The following is a 22,972-nucleotide window of genomic DNA, read 5'->3' as shown; positions in this document are numbered from 1 at the left end:
TTATAGCTATAGTTAAACTTGCCTGCCTGTCACCGTTGTATTATTTTTTTTTCATTCTGCATGTGTAAATGCTACAAAATTTGTAGTGTGACATGAAATTAATTGGATGTTTTGATTCTTTCAGATCAAGTATGGGGATTTGTTACCAACTGATGGCATTTTGATACAGAGTAATGACTTGAAGATCGATGAGTCATCTCTAACAGGAGAGTCAGACCATGTCAGGAAAGGGGCTGACTCTGATCCTATGGTGCTCTCAGGTATAGTTTCACAATATAATAATCTTATTGTAGGTTTCAAGAATATATAGGATTGAAAAGTACTTAAATTAATTAATTTTTTGTTTTTTTCAGTTTGTCTTACACATTTATGTCTTTATCTTGGTCCATGGGCAGGGGGTGAACTTGCACCCCCCTAGAAAGTGAGAAATGTTCTTTTTTCCACAATCCTTGTTCACAATATGTATTTGATATTACAAGTTTTGAGGTGAACTGTTTGTTCATTAACGTTCCCACAATGGACACTTGCAGTAAGCTGGTACTTATGACAATTCCTCCGGCGGCTGAACCTGGCTGGCTGACTTGGGTAAAACTGTCATGATGTTGAGTTTATAGAGGAACCGTACTTACCTGTTGCTAGGTCATGATGAAGCTGTGACCATTTGTTATTAAAACTGACTATGCATTATTTTATAGTTAGTTAAATAGCAATTTTCAAAAATGCTTTGTACAGGTAGTTCTCCTATAACGCGATAATTGTGTTCATGTAAAATATCGTGTTATAGAAAATCGCGTAATAGAAATAACAGGGCTTATGGAGAAAATAGGGTTAGGTGCAGATTACTCGAAATCGAAAAAATTTAGTAGTTAGCCTAATACAAAGGATAGCACAGTCTAAATAAATGTTACATTCATATCTAATAATGAAATCATACAGTAAATGTAACACTTTAGTTGATGGGGGAGAAGGGTGATTTTGAGGTTGATAAAATCGAGCTTCTCTTCAAGTGTTATATCCTTTCTTTTACGATCATCACCGGGAATTCTATCACCAGAACGCTTCTCGTTGATATTCTTTACTATATTCACAGTTAATACCACAAAATTGGAGAAATAGTAAGCAAAAATCGCGTTATAGCAAACAAGCGTTCGTGTTATACAAATATCGTTCCTAATTCATAAATCGTGTTAGAGCAAATTCGCGTTATCAAAACACGCGTTATAGCAGAACTCACTGTATAATGTATTTTTATTAAACTTTTTAAATTTTTGATTACTAGTTTAATATTTGGTGAACTGCACAATTTGTCTCATACAATACGGGCAAGCTAGACAATGTGCTGCACATCCTGGTCAACCGTGGGTAAGTCGGTGAAGTCGTTCACCACCTCTGGCCACAAGGGCCTCCAACAGGAGTTAATACAGAGGGCTATCAGGTCATCGTGGCACTGTTTGATGAAGGAGATGCTGGTTGTGATGGAGAACTTCTTCCACATTTCCTACACTGACTCAACACAATCCCGTGTGTCATCGTCCAAGTCCTGCCATATCCTGCTGAAGGTGTGGCTCATGTACTTTGCCTTGAAGACAGCCATGACGCCCTGGTCGAGTGGTTGGAGCAATGATGTTGCATTCTTGAGCAGAAAGATTACCCGATGTTTTTGTTGGCAACCTTGAGGGCCTCAGGGTGGCCTGGGCAATTTTCGATCACGAGGAGGACCTTAAACTCCAGGCCTTTCTCCTGCAAGTAATCCTTGACCTCCCTCACAAAACAATTGTGAAACCAGTCAGTGAACAACTCTGCCACCATCCAGGCTTTCTTGTTGTGGCAGTAGAAGACTGAGAGGAGGTGCATGTCTTTGTTATTGAGTGCACGTGGACGCCTGGCAAGGTACAGCAGCATGGGCTTAATCATATGACCTGTAGCGTTGCCACATAGCAGGAGAAACACACGATTTTTGGCCACCTTGAAGCCCAGTGCACTCCTTTCCTCCTGGGTGGCATCTTCTTCCACCACAAGCCAGTCTCATCAGCGCTGAAAACCTGCTCCGGCTTGTAACCCTTCTCCTGGATAATCTCAGCAAAGATCGCAGAATATTCTTTTGCTGCTACATCGTCTGCCGAGGCTGATTTACCAGTGGTCCTCAAGTTGTGCAGGTTGTAGTGCTTCTTAAAGTTCTCAAACCACCCCATACAGGCATTAAAACATTTCTTTGTGGTATCACCAGAACCACCAACACTAGCACCACCTTCACCACTCACTTCCCCTTCATCACCTTCCTCAGCATGGAATCAGTCATACAGGAACTTGGCTTTGTCATGGATAAATTTCTTGCTGAGAGAGATGTGGCAGCAGTTAAAGTTCTATCCAGATGTTACGGCATTACGAATAACCTTCTCTTTCTTCTTGATGTAGCGGACAATTGACTCATTGATGCCACACTCCTGGCCACACACGGCAAAGCTTTGGCCTCTCCTAAGTTTGTGCAGCAGTTGTATCTTCTCCACAAGGGTCATGGCCTTCTTTTCTCTCTTTGCTTATTTGGACGCCTTTCCGTGGCTTAATGAAGATGGTTGAGGGTGTTTGGGAGCCATCACAAGCACGAGGGGCACAGATGTTAAGAGAGCAGAGTAGCACACACACGGGACGGACAAGTGTTTAGCATGGACTGGGGAGGAGTGTGCAAGTGGGACGCCACAAATCTTGCACGCTCCCCATCCCAGCCACGAACATGCCGCCAACTTTAAAAGTACACGCAATCATTCTTGGGTTCATCCAGGGTGTCATACACAAATAATCAGAGGTTGTGAATTAAAGACCCACAAATTTTAAGGACATGCTGTATTCATAAATGAAAATAAGAGCAAAGCAAATACCTTTTATAGTGGAAAACTCTGACCTCGGTACCGTTGGGATGATATTTTATGCATGGAAATTATTGATTGTTTTAAGCGTGTTGAAAAAATCTACTACTATTAGCTCATGTAACAAAGCATGTCACTTGCAAAACCAAGTTGTGATGGAAATGTGAGAAAAGATCCAGTGGTTGCTGAATGTAGGAAAAAATGACAGTTAAATGATAATTTTGCTGAGGAGTCGCAGTTCTGGTTTGATATGTGGATACAGCATCAACATTCCCAGAAGAAAACTGCATCTGATTCCAGTGCAACCTTTTCCTTGATGGATCTTTTGAAGCACTCTTATTTGTTTGCTGGTATTCGAGAAGCCCTACTGATCTCCTTGGCACTTCCAGCCTCCACTTGTGAAGTAGAGCAGTGATTTAGCATGCTGAAATGTGTCAAGACTTGGCTTTGATCAACATTGTCAACTGAATGCTTGTCTGGATTGTGCATGCTCAGCGTGCATCACCAGAAGGTGTTAAATAAAAAGAAAGCCTTCACTTAAAATGTGAGTGATCATTTTGAAGGTGATGAGTGCCACCTTCAGTACTTTATTTAACCTTTGAAATTAAACTGCTAATGTTCTGAGCAAGTCACCATAGTGACAGACAGCCATCCCTAGAATTTCACGTTAATGATATCAAATGAATTATTTTTGTTAGTTTTTAATGCTTAAGGTCAACCCTATGATAATTTTAGTGATTATCTGTATTAATTTAGTGATAACAATGATAAGAGTTATTGCTGATCATATATTACTCGAAAGTAACTTGATTATATTTGATCACACTTTTATATGGATGCATTTACTTGTTTTCAATAAATTGGTATGTCAGATAGGCTCTGTAGATTGAGAAAGTTGATGCTTGTTACTCTCATATAACAAGCCTGATATAGGAGGGATGATAGTCTGAGGAGATATGCTGTTTAATAACATAAAGGTTGTTTTGCAGTGATGTTATAGACATGTGTAAAGGACAAATGAATTAGTAGGATCATTAGGGTAATTAGAAAAAATCAGATGTAGATAACTTATGCATTTTTATTACTTCTAAGTTATTTCATTGTAACAGGGACACATGTGATGGAGGGCAGTGGGAGGATGCTGGTCACTGCTGTAGGTGTCAATTCCCAAGCAGGCATCATCTTCACACTGCTTGGAGCAGCAGCTGATGAAGAACAAGAGGAAGCAAAGAAGAGAAAGAAAGGTAATGTTTTTTTAGTTATTATCTTCCTCTTGTTTGAAGTTTCTTTTAACAAATATTTTTTCTGTGCCCAGTAATGTCTAGGACTGTAGTTGTTTAGGTTATTCAACTGAGCTTCATTGGATGGAAATATCATGAAATTGAACATTCATCAATTTATAAAAATAGTATTTGCTTTCTTCACCTGCATGTTAATAGTTAAGGAATACTTCAGTGAAGCTCAGAAGCCTTCTCAGACTTCTTCACAACCTAGCCATTGTATGCAAATTATTATTGGTGTTGATATTAATAATCTTTATATATAGACGTTTCTCTTCCCATCATGGAATTAGGCACCCACCTGACCATTTTCTAAAACCCACCCTATGGCATAAGTATGCATGTTGCACTTGACAAATTTATAGCCAAGGTTATTTGTTTATTATTTTTTTTAAAGCGAATGATATAGATTAGGCATGTTAGTAAAGCCAGTTAATAGATTTTCATAATTAAGTGCAAAAAAACTGTAGAGTATCGTATTAGAGTATTAGCTTAGGGATGGCAACATTTATTTGTGAAAAATTAGTAATTATGATTTATAAACTGTAGTTAGTTATAGTCATCTTGAATTGATATTATTCCACCTTTGTTTGAAATTAACAAAGTACTTGACACTGTTCAGTTTGTACTAGCTACTGCACTAGATAATATTACTGGACTTTGTATAGTACATGGTTCATTGAGAAAGGATTTTCTTCCACAATTGTAGTCAGGCTTGATTGCAGCTGTAGTGATCGAAGGAAGCTTCATATTATTTTCAAGAGCCAGACTGAGAGCTGTACATCTTTAAGACAGAATAGTTTCAGTAGCTCATATGATCATATCAGGAGGTTTTTGTTTTAATACTTCAGTACTTTTATATAACCATTCACTCTCAGTGATAAAATTTCTGTCAATCACAGAATAGCAATGTTGAGCATATTCTAAATATTTTTAAAATTATTTTTAAGGATTTTTATAGTGTGAGATTTACTGATATACAAGTATTTGTGTTTTAACCTCCTGTTATGAAGTTTTGACCCTTGCAAACTCACAGTTGTGGTTTAGCCTGTTCACAAGTAGTACTCTAAACAGGTTTCTAAATAATTTAAATACTTTTCTTACCTCTGCCACTTAAAGCTTATGGATTTGATTTGTATATCCTCTCTAGGACTAATGATTTTATTATTTTTGACATCTTTTTTTGCATGTAACCCCTGACCAACCAACCAACCACTACCGTTGTTGCCTTCCGAATCCATCATCATCATCAATCACCGCTTGTGCCCAAAAAAACAGAGGCCAAAAAGGAGCGGAAAAAAAAGAAGAAGGGCGACTCGGGCGAAGAGTTGATTGTCGCCAATCCTAGTATGGCTCTACTGGCTTTAGTATTTCACATCCTCCTGCTACCTGTATTTTCTTTTCAGGATATGTTTTGTCATTTACTTTCATCCACTTTTATCGTGTCCCATCCATACAATTGACTGTTTTCTGTGTTTGATGTTAATATTTGAATATCAATGTCTTCTATTTTTACAATGTTAAATTTAAATTACCTTAGGTAATTTTTCATTTTCTGGCCTTGCTCTTTGTAATGTCTTTAAATGTTTGCCGAATTGTTGTTGTGGTAGATTCTGCTGGTCGTCTGATGTTCTTTATGTCAAATGGCTTTGCTGAGTTGTAACTGTGCTTAGAGAGTATACAGGTCATTGTTTTGGCAAACTTCAAATGCCTAATGTTTTTATAAAGATTAAGCAAAAGCCAATTATATATATTGGTTTTTGTGCATTTCTAGAATTCGAGTTCAAAGGTTTCTTTAGATGAAATTAATGCATGGTCATTAAATTTTTAAAGAAATTATCTACATTTTAATGGTTTTTAATATTTTCTTTCAACAGTTTCCATTAATTGTCATTATTGCTTCGCTTGGGAATGCTCTGATTATATTAGTTGGATTTCAAGTGCAGTGTCTAACTACTGTTGTATTTTACAGACAAGCAAGGGGATGGTGAGGCTGCTGCTGTGACGGGTAATTCACACCATGTAACAGCCAACTCCGCAAATGCAGATGGTGATGTAAGAAATAACAAACATTCAAAAGATGAGGATGAAGAGGAAGTGTCAAGACCAACAGGGGGAGGGGGTCAAGAAAAATCTGTGCTACAAGCTAAGCTAACCAAGCTGGCAATTCAAATTGGCTATGCTGGTAATTTTATTATCTATTATTATTCATATTTGTATTAAATATGTTTTTTTCTCCTTTAACTACCTAAATTTGGTAGATTATGATTTTGTTACTTTTTGCAAAACTTTCTTTTTAATGCATGGTAGCTGGAATCAAGGGCAACAGAGATGCTGCCATTAATCACTATCATTTATATTTAATTTTTTTAACAGGTATGTTCTACAGCCCTTATACATCCATTTGGTTTACCCCTGTTGCTTCATACAGCTCAGTATTACTTATCAGCAGTATACTGCACCCATCATTGGGAACAAGATTTCATTCTGTTGTCTTGAACATTTCATCCCCACTCCTAGATAACTTATTATGGTAAAACTGGTGATGTATCTTTAGCCCCCAAAATTGTAGTACAGGTATCCCTCGATATATGAAGGTTCGAGATATGAAAATTCACTTATAAAAATTTCCTAAATTACCGCCTCTTTTTCGTATTACAAAAGCATTCCCAGCTTATACGAATTTGTGTCCCAGCAAAAATTAAAATTATATGCCCTTGGGAGTCAGCTGGGGCAGTCACATCCCCCTAGTGCTCTCCTTACTAGGCTAAGGTAAGAGTATGTTATGGTTATTTTTCAACTCGTAATTTCAGGAATATAAACGTAACATTCATTATACTTATTTCATTGTTACATCCACACAAACATTCCTACAAACAGAATGCACAGAAAAAAAATATCATTAGGTTAAAAACTTAGGGAATAAAAAAAATTTCATGCACCAGCGAGAGTTAGCAGAATGAACTGGGAGGGAGTTATGGTTAGTTTTCAACTCCTAGTTTTGGATAGATAAACTTAACTTACTTCACTTTTTTGTACTAAGTTTTATGCACACACAATCCTACTTACATAATGTGCAAAAAAATAGTAGAGGCATGGAGCAGCCAGAGTTTATGCAAATGGCACTGCAAGCTACTGTGTTAAACTTTGATTTGGCTTTTCCTTAATAGTTTTGGCTGCACATTTTCATCTAGATAGTATTTTATTAATGTTTTTAATGTGTAAGGTAATACATTACAGTAGTTGTGTATTATTTATCATTAGTCAGGTAGGTTTTTTGTTGTTTGTGAACCAATTTTGTGTTTTTGGGGGTATGATATTGGGGTATTTTTGTCATTGGGGAACTGAACAACATTTTCTCATTTTTTCTATTATTCAAGATGTTAAAATTCATTTAATGAATGGCTTTTTTGGAACCTAACACTTTTGTATATCGAGGGATACCTGACTACAGTATTATCTCTCTATACTAAAATAATTGGTGAGCAGCTAGTTCGGTATAGGGAGGTTCTCGGTATAAAACAAATCCCCAAAAATCGTCCAATTCCGAAATTTGTTCAGTATACTGTATACCGGTAGGAAAAAGTTCAGTATTTTTAGTCCATATAAATTTTCACAGTCTGGGATTTTTTTTTATGAAATACAGTCAACCCTCACTTTACGCGGTTAATGTAACCCACAGGGTACGCGGAACGTGAGAAACGCATAAAGTGAATAACATAACTCATGGGATTAAATGAAATAGAGACCAGCTGACCCCCAAACTCCACTTTTTCCAGCACAATACCTATGTTCTTGTAAAAATAATATCTTAATTTTATGATGGTGCATGCACACAATTAATACTTAAGAGAAATAGAGAAATACAGTCGCCAAGTTAATGTCCATTCAAATAATGGACTCAACTCCCTCCCCCTCTTCTCACACTACACTCGCTGGCTCTTCCCTCTCTGAGAAATTTTTTGGGGAAAACCAGGTATAGTAATAAATAATACCTCAAACTAAACTTAGGATAATATAATTGACATTGCTGGATTCCTTGTAAGACCAGGAATATTTTGAATATAAATGTCATATATTTTGCACAAAAAATAACATATTTACTCAGAGTAAACATATCTAAAATTTGTATGTCTAATGCAAAATCTATGATGTTTATATTCAAAATGATCATCAAATTGTAAGAATTCCAGCAATGTAAATTATATTCTGGCCGGGTAATTTGTATGAATTTTATGAGCTAAAACAAATATCTTCAGTTAATAAAAAAAAAAAAAAATATTCTTCACCCGTGCCAGGTGGTCAGTCGCCTGTCCCTCCCTCCCTACCAGATGAATGTGTGGGAATACCAGACTGTTTACCTTTTTAGTAATAAATAATAAATCAGACTAAAGTTAGGATAATATAATTGACATTGCTGGATTCCTTGTAAGACCAGGAATATTTTGAATATAAATGTCATATATTTTGCACAAAGATAACATATTTACTCAGAGTAAACATTATATCTAAAATTTGTATGTCTAATGCAAAATCTATGATGTTTATATTCAAAATGATCATCAAATTGTAAGAATTCCAGCAATGTAAATTATATTCTGGCCGGGTAATGTGTATGAATTTTATGAGCTAACTAAAAAAAAAATTATACTTCAGCGTATATGTGTAGATGAACCGCGGAAAGTGAAAGTTCGGTTCTGGCGAGGCACCGCGTATATGAGAAATCGCGCAAAGTGAAACCACGTAAAGCGGGGTAATACTGTGTGTGTGTGTGTGTGTGTGTATATATATATATATATATATATATATATATATATATATATATATATATATATATATATATATATATATATATATATATATATATATATATATATATATATATATATATATATATATATATATATCCTGTACTCTGTTTTTTTCCATATTTGTTAATTGGTTACTGATCCACAATTTTGCAATTGTTATTGTAACATTATTTATTATGTCAAAGCAATTGTGATTTCTAAATGCATTTTTGTGTGTTGGTTTCAGATAGTTGATGTGTAAATTTACAAATTATAGACCTATAGTTTTTTCAAGCCAGGAAGAATGTGAATTAAAATTGTAAATACTTATCTTAAGTAATAAGGTATTAAATTATCCTTTTAATTTCAGGCTCATTCATTGCTGTGCTAACAGTTGTGATTCTGATTGTCCGTTTCTGCGTACAAACTTTTGTTGTGGAAGGCAAACCCTGGTCTCCATTTTATGCTAACCATTTTGTCAAGTTCTTCATCATTGGTGTTACTGTGTTGGTGGTAGCAGTGCCAGAAGGTTTGCCACTTGCTGTCACACTATCACTAGCATATTCTGTGAAGGTGAGTCAAGTTTCTGGTGGTAACATTTTCATCAATAATCCAATTGTGTTGTATCAGTTAGTAGTTTGTAAAAATTTTTAGTTGATTAGGAGGTTAACTGATTTTTTCATCTTTTAAACTACAACATTACTTGTAACTGCATCACCAGAACAGTTTACCACAGCACTGTATACTGTACAGGCATTCCCTTCTTTACAAAAGGTTCCCATTCTTGAAAATCTGTATAAAATTAAGATACTTATTCCTACAAAACATTGCTTCCCCAAATTATGATACCTATTCCGACAAAACAGTGCTTCCCAAAAATGTCTTAAAAATGCCCTAAAACATATTTATAATGAAAATTTTTGGTTTACATAATAATTATAAGCCAATAATAAGCATAAGTGTAATAAATCGGTGCAATATAGTAATAATTTTATACCTTTACTTATGAGACACCGAATGAGATTTAAAACAAGGTGAACAGTACCAAATGCTAAGCCAACATCTTCAATGAATACATTACCCTAGTAATACATTTACTCCCATTCTATAATTGGAGATATGATCTCGATGAAAAAAGGCCTCACACTCAATCATTGATGAATTATTTCATCATATTAAATTCCCACTTCTTTGCTTACATGGCGTGAACACCGCCGTCTGTGAGCTGATACTACACTCGGGTTCTCTCATATGTTGCTCGCAATATCCTCTCATCCATGCTTTTATTCAGTTCCAAATTCCACACTTTCTTTTAAAACTTATACACCTTTATTGTGCACTAGTTAAGTTACCCGGCTTCAGCCAGCTGGAGGGGTAAGAGAAAGTGAATGACCATCCCCTAGGTCCTAGGCCTTTTGCACCTTCTTTCCAAATTTAACTCTGTCTTCAAAACTGTGGAAATGTATCCAACTTGCATGTGGGTGTAGTAGGCAGCTACCAAACAGGGAGGTATTACTGCCTGGGAAGATATTGGAAGCATAATGTGTTGTCTAATGGTAGACCTTGCTGCCATATGGCATCACAAAAATTGCTTATCGTACTATTGACAACACAACTCAATATACATACGTATATTGTTTCTCACTTTTGATCTTTTTTTAATTTTTGTATTTCTTTATGGTTCTTTATTTTTATTATTATTATTACAGAGTTATTATTATTATTATTATTATTATTATTATTATTATTATTATTATTGTTATTATTATTATTATTATTATTATTATTATTATTATTATTATTATTATTATTATTATTATTATTATTATTATTATTATTATTATTATTATTATTAAATTTTTGCCCCCCAGGCCCCGATGTGGGTCAGTGACCTGTGCCTGGGTGGGCTAATCCCCGTAAAAAAACAAAAAACAAAACAATGACCCCTTCAGGGCCAACCCACCCCTTCTCGAGGAACAGGAGATAGTGCATGTCCATGCCTAGACCACCTGCACCTCCCTAATAAATTTCACCTCTCTATCTTCAAAACTTGTGTAAATGCATCCGACCCAGGTGTGGGTGCAGGAGGGGCTGACCTGGCCTCTTGGGAGGACATTAGTCAACATTTTATGCCTATATATCACAATACTCAGATGCTTACACCAAAGTTACCCTTAACACTGTATTCCCTGAAATCCCAAGTACCTCCAGGCATAAATATGGTCAATTGTAAAGGTAAGGGTTACAGAAATCAACCTTTGTTTTGCTTGAAAGCTCACAAATGAGTGTCATATACAGTATGTACTGTACTGTACCGTACCATACTGTACTGTACTGTACTGTACTGTACTGTACTGTACTGTACTGTACTGTATGAGGAAATTCATCCTCACTATTCATCTGTATTTTTTCCACCTGTTTTTGTATTACTAAGGATATCTCAGTTACCTGTGACACAGAATTTTAGTATGCTTTTTATGCCAGTAAATTAATCTAGAATATTTTTTCCTTCCAACCTTAGTTCTGCCTGCAATAAATGACTGATCATTGTTGGTCTTAGGTCTTGTTCATAATTTCTTCATTTTGTAATTAATAACCATAGAGTAGGTATCAACTGCAAATGATATCAGACTATGTTATTGCAGATTTAATAAACATGATTTTAGGCTGTAATTTAGTAATCAGTCTTGTAATTAATTCCACAAAATCTACAGTGAAAATTGGGTGTCATATAATTAATTTGCTTATTTTCAGAGAAAATTAAGAGGTGTTGCCACCCACAAAAGCATCATTGTCATCTTTGTTTGCTTAAGTTTTAAATTTAGTTTATTAGCCTTAAACAGACTAGCATTTTTATCCATGAGAGTATTCTCTGTTGAATTATTTTTGTTAGATTATGTTTTTGATCATTGATATAATTTCCCTTAGAAAATGATGAAAGACAACAACTTGGTGCGCCATCTAGATGCCTGCGAGACCATGGGTAACGCTACAGCTATTTGTTCAGACAAGACTGGTACCCTTACAACCAACCGGATGACTGTTGTTCAGTCGTACATATGCAGTGAAGACCACAAGACGACTCCAAAATATGAATCACTACCGCATCATGTGGCAGAGCTTCTCCTTTACTCTATTAGTGTTAACTCTGCTTATACATCTCGTGTTTTACCTGGAGAAAACCCAGGAGATCTGCCTAATCAGGTTGGTAAGAAGCTTAAAGCAGTCTATCTTTGTAGCTGCCTTTGTCTGTCTGTTGACCCATTTCTATGTCTCTCTTTTAGCCTTATTCTCTTATTAGTTAAATGGGATGGGTGAGGTTTATCACTTTTACTTTACATTTAGTGTCTGTGCACATCTGTTACTCTTGCATTCATTTTCTGAATATGTTGCTGGAAGGTTGGAATTTTAAGCATAAACAGACTTCATTCAGTTTTTGTCTGTTAAAATATATGTGCTCTGCTATGATGTTTCTCCTACACAGTAAGGCCCCAAGATATCCATATGATTTATCCCTATTGCTTCGTTTAACTTGGCTTCATTCTTTATCCCTCAAACTAATCAGTGCTATAAATTCTGGTCATTTATGCTCACTGCTTCCTTCTGGATACCCATCTTGCACACAACTGGTGCCTCCCTCTCCTCATCCTTCCATCTCTTCTACTTCCCTTCTTTCTACCTTCCATCTTTGGATTATGAACTCTTGCTACTGATATTTAATTTTCCCTTCTCTCCATATTTTCACGTTATTGCTTTCAGGCACATCCTTTTCATTGTTTTCTTTGCTTTCAATGTACTCCTTCCTCTCATATCTAATAACAAAGTTTCTTACTCCCTCAATATTTTTTATTCAATTATTCCTCAAAACATCACATTCTTTGCCTCTTTTGACACATTCTCTCTCTCCATGCATTTCTCAATCCACATGTTATTTTCTTTCGTTCAGTTACTCTTAAGATTTAGTTCCTAGATCTTATTCATTGTTTCATTAGCTGACATGTCTACTCCTAGATAACTTAAAGTAATTTATTCCCACCATTCTATCTCAATTCAGACTGAATTCCATTACAACCTGTCCTTTTTTCTACTTATTTACATCACATAACTCTCATCTACATTTGATATTATAACACTCTTGGGTTTGTGTAGGCGCTGTCCCCCGGGATGCTCAGGATCTAGCCTGTTACTAACCTCACTGCACTTGACTGCACCATGCAAGGGATAATTGTACGTAATGAGTCATATCAAGCTTACTATTTGAGATAAAAAGGTGGGGTTTATTGCATTAGCATTGTAAATAAAATTATCTACAAACAGTATTATATAAGTAATCATGATAAAAAGTAATTTTTTTATGAAAGCGTAAGTAGAACACAAAATTTTTCTTTGTTTAATGAAAATATTTTTACATCACTTTATGCCTTCGTTATTTCAAATGATTGCAATATGAACCTTATTCCATCATAAAAACATAACAATTTAGGAAAAATAGTAATATAAAAAAATGTGAAAACAATAATATTTTGCGAGGTAATACAGCCACTCCTTGACTTATGACGGAGTTAGGGACCCAAATCCAGGTCATAAGTCAAAAATGTGAAGATAATACACCCTGTACATAGAAAATCTAAAATGGGTGTCTCTTTTTCTTCTCAGCACCACAAAACTCTCACTTTTAAGCATACCAGCCATTTTAAAGGGAATTACAAACAAAAATTTTGTCAGTACATGTACACAGCGCAATCACTAACGTTGGGACTCGAAAATATGTAATATGAAAAAATTTTGGTATGACTGGGGCAGTCGTATGTCCGGTTGGTCATAAGTCGAGTAGGTCATAAGTCGAGGAGTAGCAGTGGTGCAAATTTTGCATTTTGATGAGCTGAGTACAGCTTATTAATTTTTTCCCTTCATGCGCAAAAGATAATTGTCCATACTATATTGAGTCATAGCACTAGGACTGCTTGTTGAAGGGCTAAACAAACTATCACTTATGCTAGAAGGGCCAGGAACACTGGGAGAGGCATCAGGAGGCACCACACTATCACCAACTGACGCAATCTCTTTGCACTTTTTACGTTTTCACACCCCTCCACCCTCGCTAACAACACGAGGCATGATTCAAGCCTCTCAAAACACTGTTATGAATAAATATAATCTCTGTGATGCACTAGAAATCAGCACAAGCCATAAGAAAATGCGTGGAAAATGTGAGTAAACGTTATATCTTGGGTACTTTAAACACAAAAGGGTGGTGACCTTGGAGTGCAGTCTACATAGTTGCCAACTGTGCATATTGCATGTTTAGTATTCATATGCAAACATAAAATTGCTTTATTTAGATTTTTTACTTCATACACAAATTTGCGTATGAAAACCTCAAGAGTTTTAATGTTCTCCCAGTACACTTTCTTCCAAACTTATTCACAGGCATTTGAAACCTCTGAATCACCCACCAATGTCTTGTCACATCAGCAATAACAGCAGATTCACTGTGTATTAGTAACCAGCTTCCTTATCAAGCTTGCGCTCTTCTGTATCATTCTTTCTGTCGTTTTTCATACTAACCCATATGACAATGTTCAACAACCATGATAATGACACACATCTTTGATGCAGCTCCACTTTCACTCTATAAACAATATTCTTTATTCAGCAATTTTAATTTATCCCACACATTTACAAATTTACCCATTGCACGTCTGTTAACTGTTTTATACTCGCCTATTTTTTATCCAGAATATCAGTTATCCAGCAACTTGGTCTTACGGTACTTTTCAGTTGTGACGTAGCTCTCAGTAGTAGGGTAGTCCCTTTTGATTTTAGGCACTTCCTAATAAATCTTTATGTATGTCCATTCTTACTTTAAATCGTACTCTAGCAACACAGCTGCATTACATCCCACATGGAGTAAATATTCCTCATTCCTGATTGGCTGATACTCCTTCCAACTTAGTAATTCTGGCTTTCCATTGGGTAAGTCATCCAGCATGCTTGCCTTTTCCATTCACACCAAGACACAAGGGAGTAGAGGGTTCACAGTAGTACAAATAAAACCCTTGCTGTTGAATGCTACAAGTGACAGTCACCTAGCTGTGATGCACCACCTGTTTTGGGGAAAGCTGGAAAGTCAAAGGCCAATGCTGTTAACAACATTATAATTTAAGCTGGTCTACATAGTTGCCTCTTGTGAATTATTATTTTAACATCGATGTTGCTGTTAATGCATTCCAGCATGCCCCTGGTGACAATCTTGCTGGACTGCAGAGACATTCGAGTGTATACTTTTTCTAGATTCATAAATTTTTTTAAATTCTTCCATTTCCAGATGTATTTTAATTATAGTCCTTAATGTAAACACTGATCAACACATTCTTTAGGTTTACGAACTCTTTTCCTCCTAAGGTACACACTGTTTATATTCTTTTTCAGAGTGATGACTCCTTCGTGTATATTTATACTGTACAAGAATTATGATATTAAATAGTGGTTGAGTTGGATGTATGATCTTATATTATGATGCTGTATGATAAACTGTATATTTAACATTTTGTCTCCAGAGTTTTTATTTCTATTTTCATAATAATTTAACAATTTACCTTCAGGACGACATTCCAGATTAAATTATAAAATAAAAATTTATTCAGAAAGCTGATAATTTTATTTTTGACAGGTTGGGAACAAAACAGAGTGTTCCTTATTAGGATTTGTTTTGGACCTAGGTAAGAGTTATCAGGCCATCCGTGATGAAATCTCAGAAGAAAGCTTCCATCGAGTGTATACTTTCAATTCAGCAAGAAAATCAATGTCAACGGTGATCCCTCGAGATGGGGGTTACCGGATCTACACGAAAGGTGCCTCAGAAATTGTCATGAAAAAGTAAGTTTGCACAGCAATGTACTATTAATTTTAATGAAGGTGACACCTTAATAACTTGTACCTTTGTATCATAGCTGGATGATCATCTTGCTCGATTTCGAGTGACAGCATAGCAGTAGTAGTGTTAATTTTATCATGTAAAATAGTATTTATGTTTAGAATTTATTGTTAGATTGTTTTCTAAATGTACTTCACACTTATGTTAAAAATGTTTTTGATGTCTTTCTATACACATTTGTGTAGACTGCAGTGGTCCCCAACCTATAGTTCATGGGTGCCATGGCACCTGCAGAACTGTATCATGTAACCCGCAAGGGTTTATTATAAAATTGTGAATTATTTAGGATTCTTTGTAAGAGTGAAATTAAGAAACATATGTAATAATTTGATAAACTGTCGTGTACAGGATGTATGTATTTACCCCAGACCGGGCCCGTAGAGGGAGCCAGCCTTCTCTCTGGGGTATATATACATGTCCTGTCCAAGAATAAATGTAAAAGTATGTAACTGGTAACAGTTAGATGTGTAACACTGCAAATAACTACAGCATATGAGATTTTTTTCTTGAATGTAGATCCAAAGTTTTGGCGCCTGCCACTGTATTTACAATGATAAATGTGGCCCAGAGCCTGCAAAAGGTTGGGGACCACTGTTGTAGAGGATGATGTGTAGTCCGGTCTTTCTTCTCTATTGAAATTTAATAACTGATAGATAGTTTTACAATATTGAATTTATATGTACAACATCTTGAGTGCATGGAAACTCATCTGGTAGTTGACATTTTTCAAAAATATGAATTTTAAATTTTGATTTAAGTTTCTTGTATGTATATGAAAGTAAACCAAATATTATCCTTCACATTACACCAGACGCTACTTTATTTGTGCTTTCATATATCCTGGGTTACAGTTATAGTAATATCTCTGTTAGCCGGAATCCCTCAAACCTGGAAAACTCTGATAGCCGGAATTGAAATTTTATCGGAAAATTGGTCCAAAAGCCGGAATTTTCTGGAAAATTCCAGCCTTGGGAACAGTTTTCCGAGGGGCACATTTTCTGGAAAATTCAAAGAAAATTTACCCAGTATTCGGAAAATTCCGGGGATGGGGGAGTTTTTTCTGGGTTTGAGAAATGAAAATCTGGCGCATTTTCCAGAAATTCAGATAAAATTTTTCCGGTACCCGGAAAATTTTGGGAATGGGGGATATTTTTCTGGGTTCGAAAGATGATGTACAATGAGCAATTTCTGTAATTTACGGGAAAATTTTTCCGTTACCCGGGAAAATTCCGGGCATGGGGGATTTTTTCTGGCTTTGAGAGAGTTGTCTCATTATCCAGAAATCTCTCATTCCCAGAAGTGCTCTGCACCAATTGTTCCAGCTAATGGAGATATCACTTGTATATCCAGTTGTTCTTATATATGTAACATTTCCAAATGTTGGATCTTTTCCCAGAGCTTAACAACATCTGATATAGATATAGCTAGCCATTTGTCACTAGTTGTCAGTTTTTAAAGACTATCAAAGGAAGGTATGCCTTCATGGAGTTTTAATATTTCATAACATTACCAAAGCACACACAGTTGCCTGTCAGTGAGTCAGTAGAATATTGTCAACCTCCAACTGGACAATAGTCTAACAGGGAGCTAGTGGTTTGGACTCCTGTCTATCTTTCCATGTATTCAACCAACAGTAGACATATCTCAACCAAGCATCAGTTGATTTTGTCCAAACTTGGCATAGCAGTGAGACATCCTCTCCTCTATTTCCCTGTCCTTTTTACTGATTTGATTAATAATGGCCAATTGGTTTTAATTTATTTGTTGTTTGAGCTACATCTACCTGTGTTCATTTGCTTTTATCAGCAGCCAAATCTCAAAAATGTGTGAGCACATTTTGTTCTAATAAAACAGACAGTTAAGATCTGCTAAATCCTATTTGTGAGTCTTCATTGTAATCTAATCCAGTATGGTTGATTGGCATCAATATTTTCATTTCAATCTGTTTGTTTGGGGATGATCAACAACAATGATTTGTTGATGAATTACCAGAAACCAGTGTCATTAATCAAATCTTACACTGGAGAAGACAGTATGCTTAAATTTTACAGTTATTCGAAGTGTAAACAAATCTGCCAGTACTGTACTGTTTACTTAACCATTTCATTATTTGGTACAGTATTCCCTTAAGGCTCCCAGGGGTTAGGTAAAATGAACCCAGCAAGAAAGCAGAATCTGCAAGTTTTTCATGCCGGTTCTTGGAGTGTGCAAGATACGTTACATATAAATAGCACATGTATAACAACATTATGTACACATAGTGTGGATTGCACTATGGGTTACATGTGGAGCAAGGGAGGTTGTGTATTGTGTCTGACAACTTCCATTACTGGCAGCGAGGGGGTCTTTATTGTCTTTACTGCTCCTGCCCCGCCTTAGGGAGGGAGAGGGTAGTGCATGGTGCCATTGTTACATAAAATGAAACTATAAAAGTTGTTTAAAAAGCTGTTATAGTGCTACTGGTGCTAGACACACAAAAAATTTTCTTCAGTTGCTTTCAGGTTGTTGGACTAAATTAAAAATTTTACCAAAGGGGACAAAGTTGGGATACCTGGAAGATTCAGTTAGTTGGAATTCTGATAAAATGAATTGCACTGTAAATTAAATAAAGTCTACAACATTGGACTTACCGTAATAGTGGAAACATTTTGCATACAGTGGCTGGCCTGACATGAATGGGGGGAGGTTTTTGGGTGTTAATGGTGTTACGTTTTAAATGCAGGAAAGTGGTTTTCTTACCGTAGAACTCGAATACCTTCACACTGGTTACTCGCCCAAGAGATTATGGTGTATCACTACATAGAATTTCGCTCTGCTTCCGGCATTCAATGCGTTGTGTACTTGATAAATGATGATTTAATGAATTCCACTAACTTCCAATATCCATCTAAGTTATTGGTTATACTTTGTCATAACCAATCAGTCATTACCCTTGGTAATAATAATAATAGAGGGATCACAGATACGGGCAGATGATTGCACTTACATTTATTTGGCACAATTCCACACACTGGACTTATAATTTGCATGGATAGGTCAGTCACTCACATTCATGCCACAGTACCGTAAGTTATAAGGGAGAGTTTGTCAACCTGGAGAATTAATCGTTTTAGATCTATTAGGCCGGCCTGGAGTGCTTTTGTAGCAAACAGGCCCTCACCATTGATCACTTCCTTTACAGGATGTGTTAACTTGTCGCTGGACTTAACAAAAATCTCGGGGGTTTGCACACACAGACTCATAGCACTGGTAGGACTGTATGGCCCCTGTTCTTAAGTCCACAGAGCAGGAGGTCTTCTCTAACCCAAGGTCTAAAGCCCACTGGCTAAATTGATTTTTTTGAGGCGTGAAGTGATGAACAGTACACCACTGTCTCACTGGCCTTCCCCCCCTATCGGCTGGCTAACATGCCACTAATTGAAAACATGTCCCAGTTATGGCTGGCCAGTTACCTTATCTCTACCGTAAACAAACATTTGGGATGGGTTGTGCGGGAGGCCCAACGCAACCCATGACAAATGGGTTAGGACCACAGGAACCAAATGGTACCAGGGAGTGCTAAATATTAATTCTGGTGCCATAGATACTCTGTGGTGCAATGTATAGTACTTTATACCCAAAACATTGGGTTGCTACAGCACCCTCCTTTCCCATGTCCATGTACTGGGTGGAGTGAGCCAGCACACACCCGACTACAACAATAACAAAAACCAGACTAACCAAGCGTGGAGCGCAGTGCGGCGAGTGTTACTCACATGGCCAAATATGCCGGGATTTCCCAGATAATTTTACATGACTCTGCATTTCCCGAGTTATTTTATAATAAATTCCAAGACCATATATGTGCCGAATTATATGAAATTCCTATTCAGTACTGTATATCAAATGCCGAATTATCAAGGGCTTACATGTGTGTGTGTGTGTGTTAATAGATAACTCAACTCTGTGCCTGAAAGACTTAAGAATGCTAAGGTTGCTATCCTCTACATACTCTTGGAAACCAATTGTGTACAGTACTGTATTATGTTAAGGTTTCCCAAAATGGTATTATATAACATATGACTTATTATTGTCATTTTACTGCAGGTGCTCCTTCATCTATGGAAAGGATGGCAAACTAGAAAGCTTCTCAAGATCAATGCAAGATCGTCTAGTTCGAGAAGTAATTGAACCCATGGCGTGTAATGGTCTTCGCACAATCTCAGTTGCATACAGAGACTTTGTTCGAGGAAAAGCTGATATTAACCAGGTATGATTTTTGTTTTGTTTATTGTTATTGATTAATTTTTCAGAATAATATACTGATGATGGAAAAGTTTGGTCCACATATCTGTTTCCATAATCTTGTGTCACTTTCCTCACCATCTTAGACCTTCCTGAGCACTTCAATCTAACAGCAGTATTTATGATGTTTCTCATGTTTAGACCAAATTTGTTTTAACGTTGCTACCGTTTTTAGCATCTATTAGCTCGCAAATCTTGGGGTGCAACTTTTAAGAGAATCTAAAAGTCAAATGAAATAAAGAATAAGATAAACCTTCATTTTCATACTAAATTTAAAAAGAAAACAGTACAGTAATCCCTTACCAACTACTGGCCTACCAACCACAGTTTCAAGTGTCCATGTTTTATATATTGTACCCCATTTTACCAACCTCAGTATCCAGTTGTAAGTATTCATGACTTTCCACAGCCACTGCAGGAGATTTTTACTTGTCTGCATGTCAGCTCCAGCTGCACAGAGAGGACCTCCTCAGCTTTAAGACCTAATTATGGGCACCTTAATGTTTCTTTTGGTTTTAGATGCTTGTGGTGTTGACTGTTGCTCTGCACTCTTAGGTGTTAGATTTATATATCTGTACAGGTATAGGATAGTTTTATATTGCATTGCACAAGAGTATACTTTGGTTATTGACCCAAGTAGCTGACTAGTGACTTTGTGTACAGAACTAATGCTGCTCAGTGCTGTGGTCATGAATTTTCTAATTGGCCGTTTATGATATAATTGTTAGTTATACATGTATGCAGGGTCTGTTTTGAGGCTATAAGAGGATATTTTGTTTCCCTTTGAAGATGTCCAATGTGGAATATCTAGGAATAGAGCAATTCCTTCTGAGTGGAAGTTTGATCCAATCTTGTTGTTTAGGATTGTAGTGGAGCAGTTTGCTTTGGCTATTCACCAGGAGGACTGTATAAGTGTATGCATTTCCCTTGACGGGAGTACACAGGATCCGATTTGATTTTTCTTGTTTCTCATATGTTTTAAGTGATATTGAGGCTAAGCATTTTCAAGATGTCACTTTCCTAGTAGCTCCTCTTTTGCCCATTGGTATTTAGTCTCGCCAATTGCTTAAAAAAAATTTCAAGTCCTGTTCCATTTGTTTTCTCTGATTTTAAGTTAGATAGCAGGAAAGGATGAAGTGTGTTCTCATTAGTCTTTTTGGCTTCTTTTCCCATAGTTTGACCTGCCAGACAATTGAAATGGTTAGCACTTAAGTTCTCCATTTTACTATTCCAGTGAGTGGTTACTATACCAGCTCTGGTCAACTATGGGGTTAAATTATCATTATCCATGTGCTTTAACAAGTTTTGGAAAAGTGGTGCTGTGATTTGGAACATCCACAATTTCATGATGTTCAATGGACATATGACATTCAAGACAATGTATCCACTTAGACATCTTGAATGGCAGTGTTTTTTAATCCATCCCCCAAAGAAAACCTAGATTGCAGCTTCTCCAGTTATTAGTTAATAGGTTGGCATCTCAGGACTGCATGGCCATTGGAAGTTAAAAGTTTGTTGTTTCTGACACTTGAACCAGCTTAATGTACTTCCCTTTTCTAACTGGAGCTGGTTCAAGTATACAGTAAGGTTTTAAAGGTGGATTGGTCCTGAGATTTCATTTGATGACCAATTTAAGATCATGTACAGTATGTCTTTTTGGTTGGAAGTAAGAAGTTTATTTGCTTTTTTTTATGACATTTCAACACAAGTTTCCATATATTCAGACATTTATTTGCATAAATACTCATGATTGTCATAATTTCATATCCAAATTGTATTCATTTACTTTCGATTTTCCTTTTTAGGTGCATATTGAAAATGAGCCCAATTGGGAAGATGAAGATAATATTATTAGCAACCTGACTTGTCTCTGTGTATTGGGCATTGAAGATCCAGTGCGGCCTGAGGTGCCTGATGCAATCCACAGGTGCCAGCGGGCAGGCATCACAGTTCGTATGGTCACTGGCGACAATATCAACACTGCACGCTCCATTGCTTCCAAGTGTGGTATTCTCAAACCAGGAGACAATAGTCTCATATTAGAGGGAAAAGAATTTAATAGGAGAATCAGAGATGCATCAGGGAAGGTAAGGTTTTCCTCTTATTTTTCTCCTTCTCCTCCTCTCTTTCATCTTCAGAGAGGATAATATTGGATTAAAGATGATGTATTGAGCAATGTTATATATAACAGGTGACTATATGGAAATGAGTGCAATAATTTGAATTTGAATTAATTCTAGCAATTTCATGTTGTTCAAAATTCTTTGAAGTCTGTCATGTTGTAACCAATGATGTTGTCAAGACCACAAATAAAACTATTCACAATTTTAGCTTTTATGGAACACCTGAAGATTAGCCCCTCCAAATAGTTTTTGGGTGGTTCAATAAACTTCAGGCTGGTTAAGTTGAGGACTAATCTTCAGGTGTTCCATAAAGACTAAAATTGTGAATGGTCTCATTCCTTGTCTCAGGTAGGTCACAACTACATCATTGGTGGTAACTGGATGTACTTCGCCATTCGTGAGGGTTAGGTTCCCAAAAATGATGTGAATTGACAAAGCCACGAATAGCAACTTATATAACACCTTAGTGCACTAATATATACCTATACTACTGTGTATGAGAAACTTACGTCACCAATACTATACTTACATTCATATGTGGAAGTTTGGAGCTTGATGAAGTGGTGCACTGTACATAGGGAGACATCTGGTTATTGAAGCATAGGGGGATCATCAGGATCACTGTTGGAAGAGGGTGATGCAGTGGTGGTTGGTGGAGAGGTGGGTGGTGCAGAGGCGCATGGCCGAGAGGCGG

The 22,972-nt window shown here is 36.4% G+C and overlaps 1 protein-coding gene across 8 annotated transcripts in view; it reads left to right on the top strand.

The window, feature by feature from the left end:
- Positions 1–22,972, top strand: part of LOC121877511 (plasma membrane calcium-transporting ATPase 2-like) — a 155,015-nt gene that overhangs the window by 61,375 nt on the left and 70,668 nt on the right. For 7 of the 8 annotated variants that reach the window (XM_042383389.1, XM_042383318.1, XM_042383779.1 and 4 more), the window contains 9 exons: positions 125–260; positions 3,974–4,108; positions 5,423–5,491; positions 6,117–6,329; positions 9,305–9,507; positions 11,863–12,138; positions 15,608–15,813; positions 19,958–20,120; positions 21,961–22,242. In XM_042383389.1, the coding sequence (XP_042239323.1) occupies positions 125–260; positions 3,974–4,108; positions 5,423–5,491; positions 6,117–6,329; positions 9,305–9,507; positions 11,863–12,138; positions 15,608–15,813; positions 19,958–20,120; positions 21,961–22,242 (1,683 nt within the window). The remainder of the gene's footprint in view (positions 1–124; positions 261–3,973; positions 4,109–5,422; positions 5,492–6,116; positions 6,330–9,304; positions 9,508–11,862; positions 12,139–15,607; positions 15,814–19,957; positions 20,121–21,960; positions 22,243–22,972) is intronic. The other variant, XM_042383461.1, reaches the window with a different exon arrangement.

Source organism: Homarus americanus, unplaced genomic scaffold (assembly GCF_018991925.1).
Source record: "Homarus americanus isolate GMGI-L3 unplaced genomic scaffold, GMGI_Hamer_2.0 scaffold51859, whole genome shotgun sequence".
Taxonomy (NCBI): Eukaryota; Metazoa; Arthropoda; class Malacostraca; order Decapoda; family Nephropidae; genus Homarus; species Homarus americanus.
This window is presented reverse-complemented; position numbering and strand designations above follow the sequence as displayed.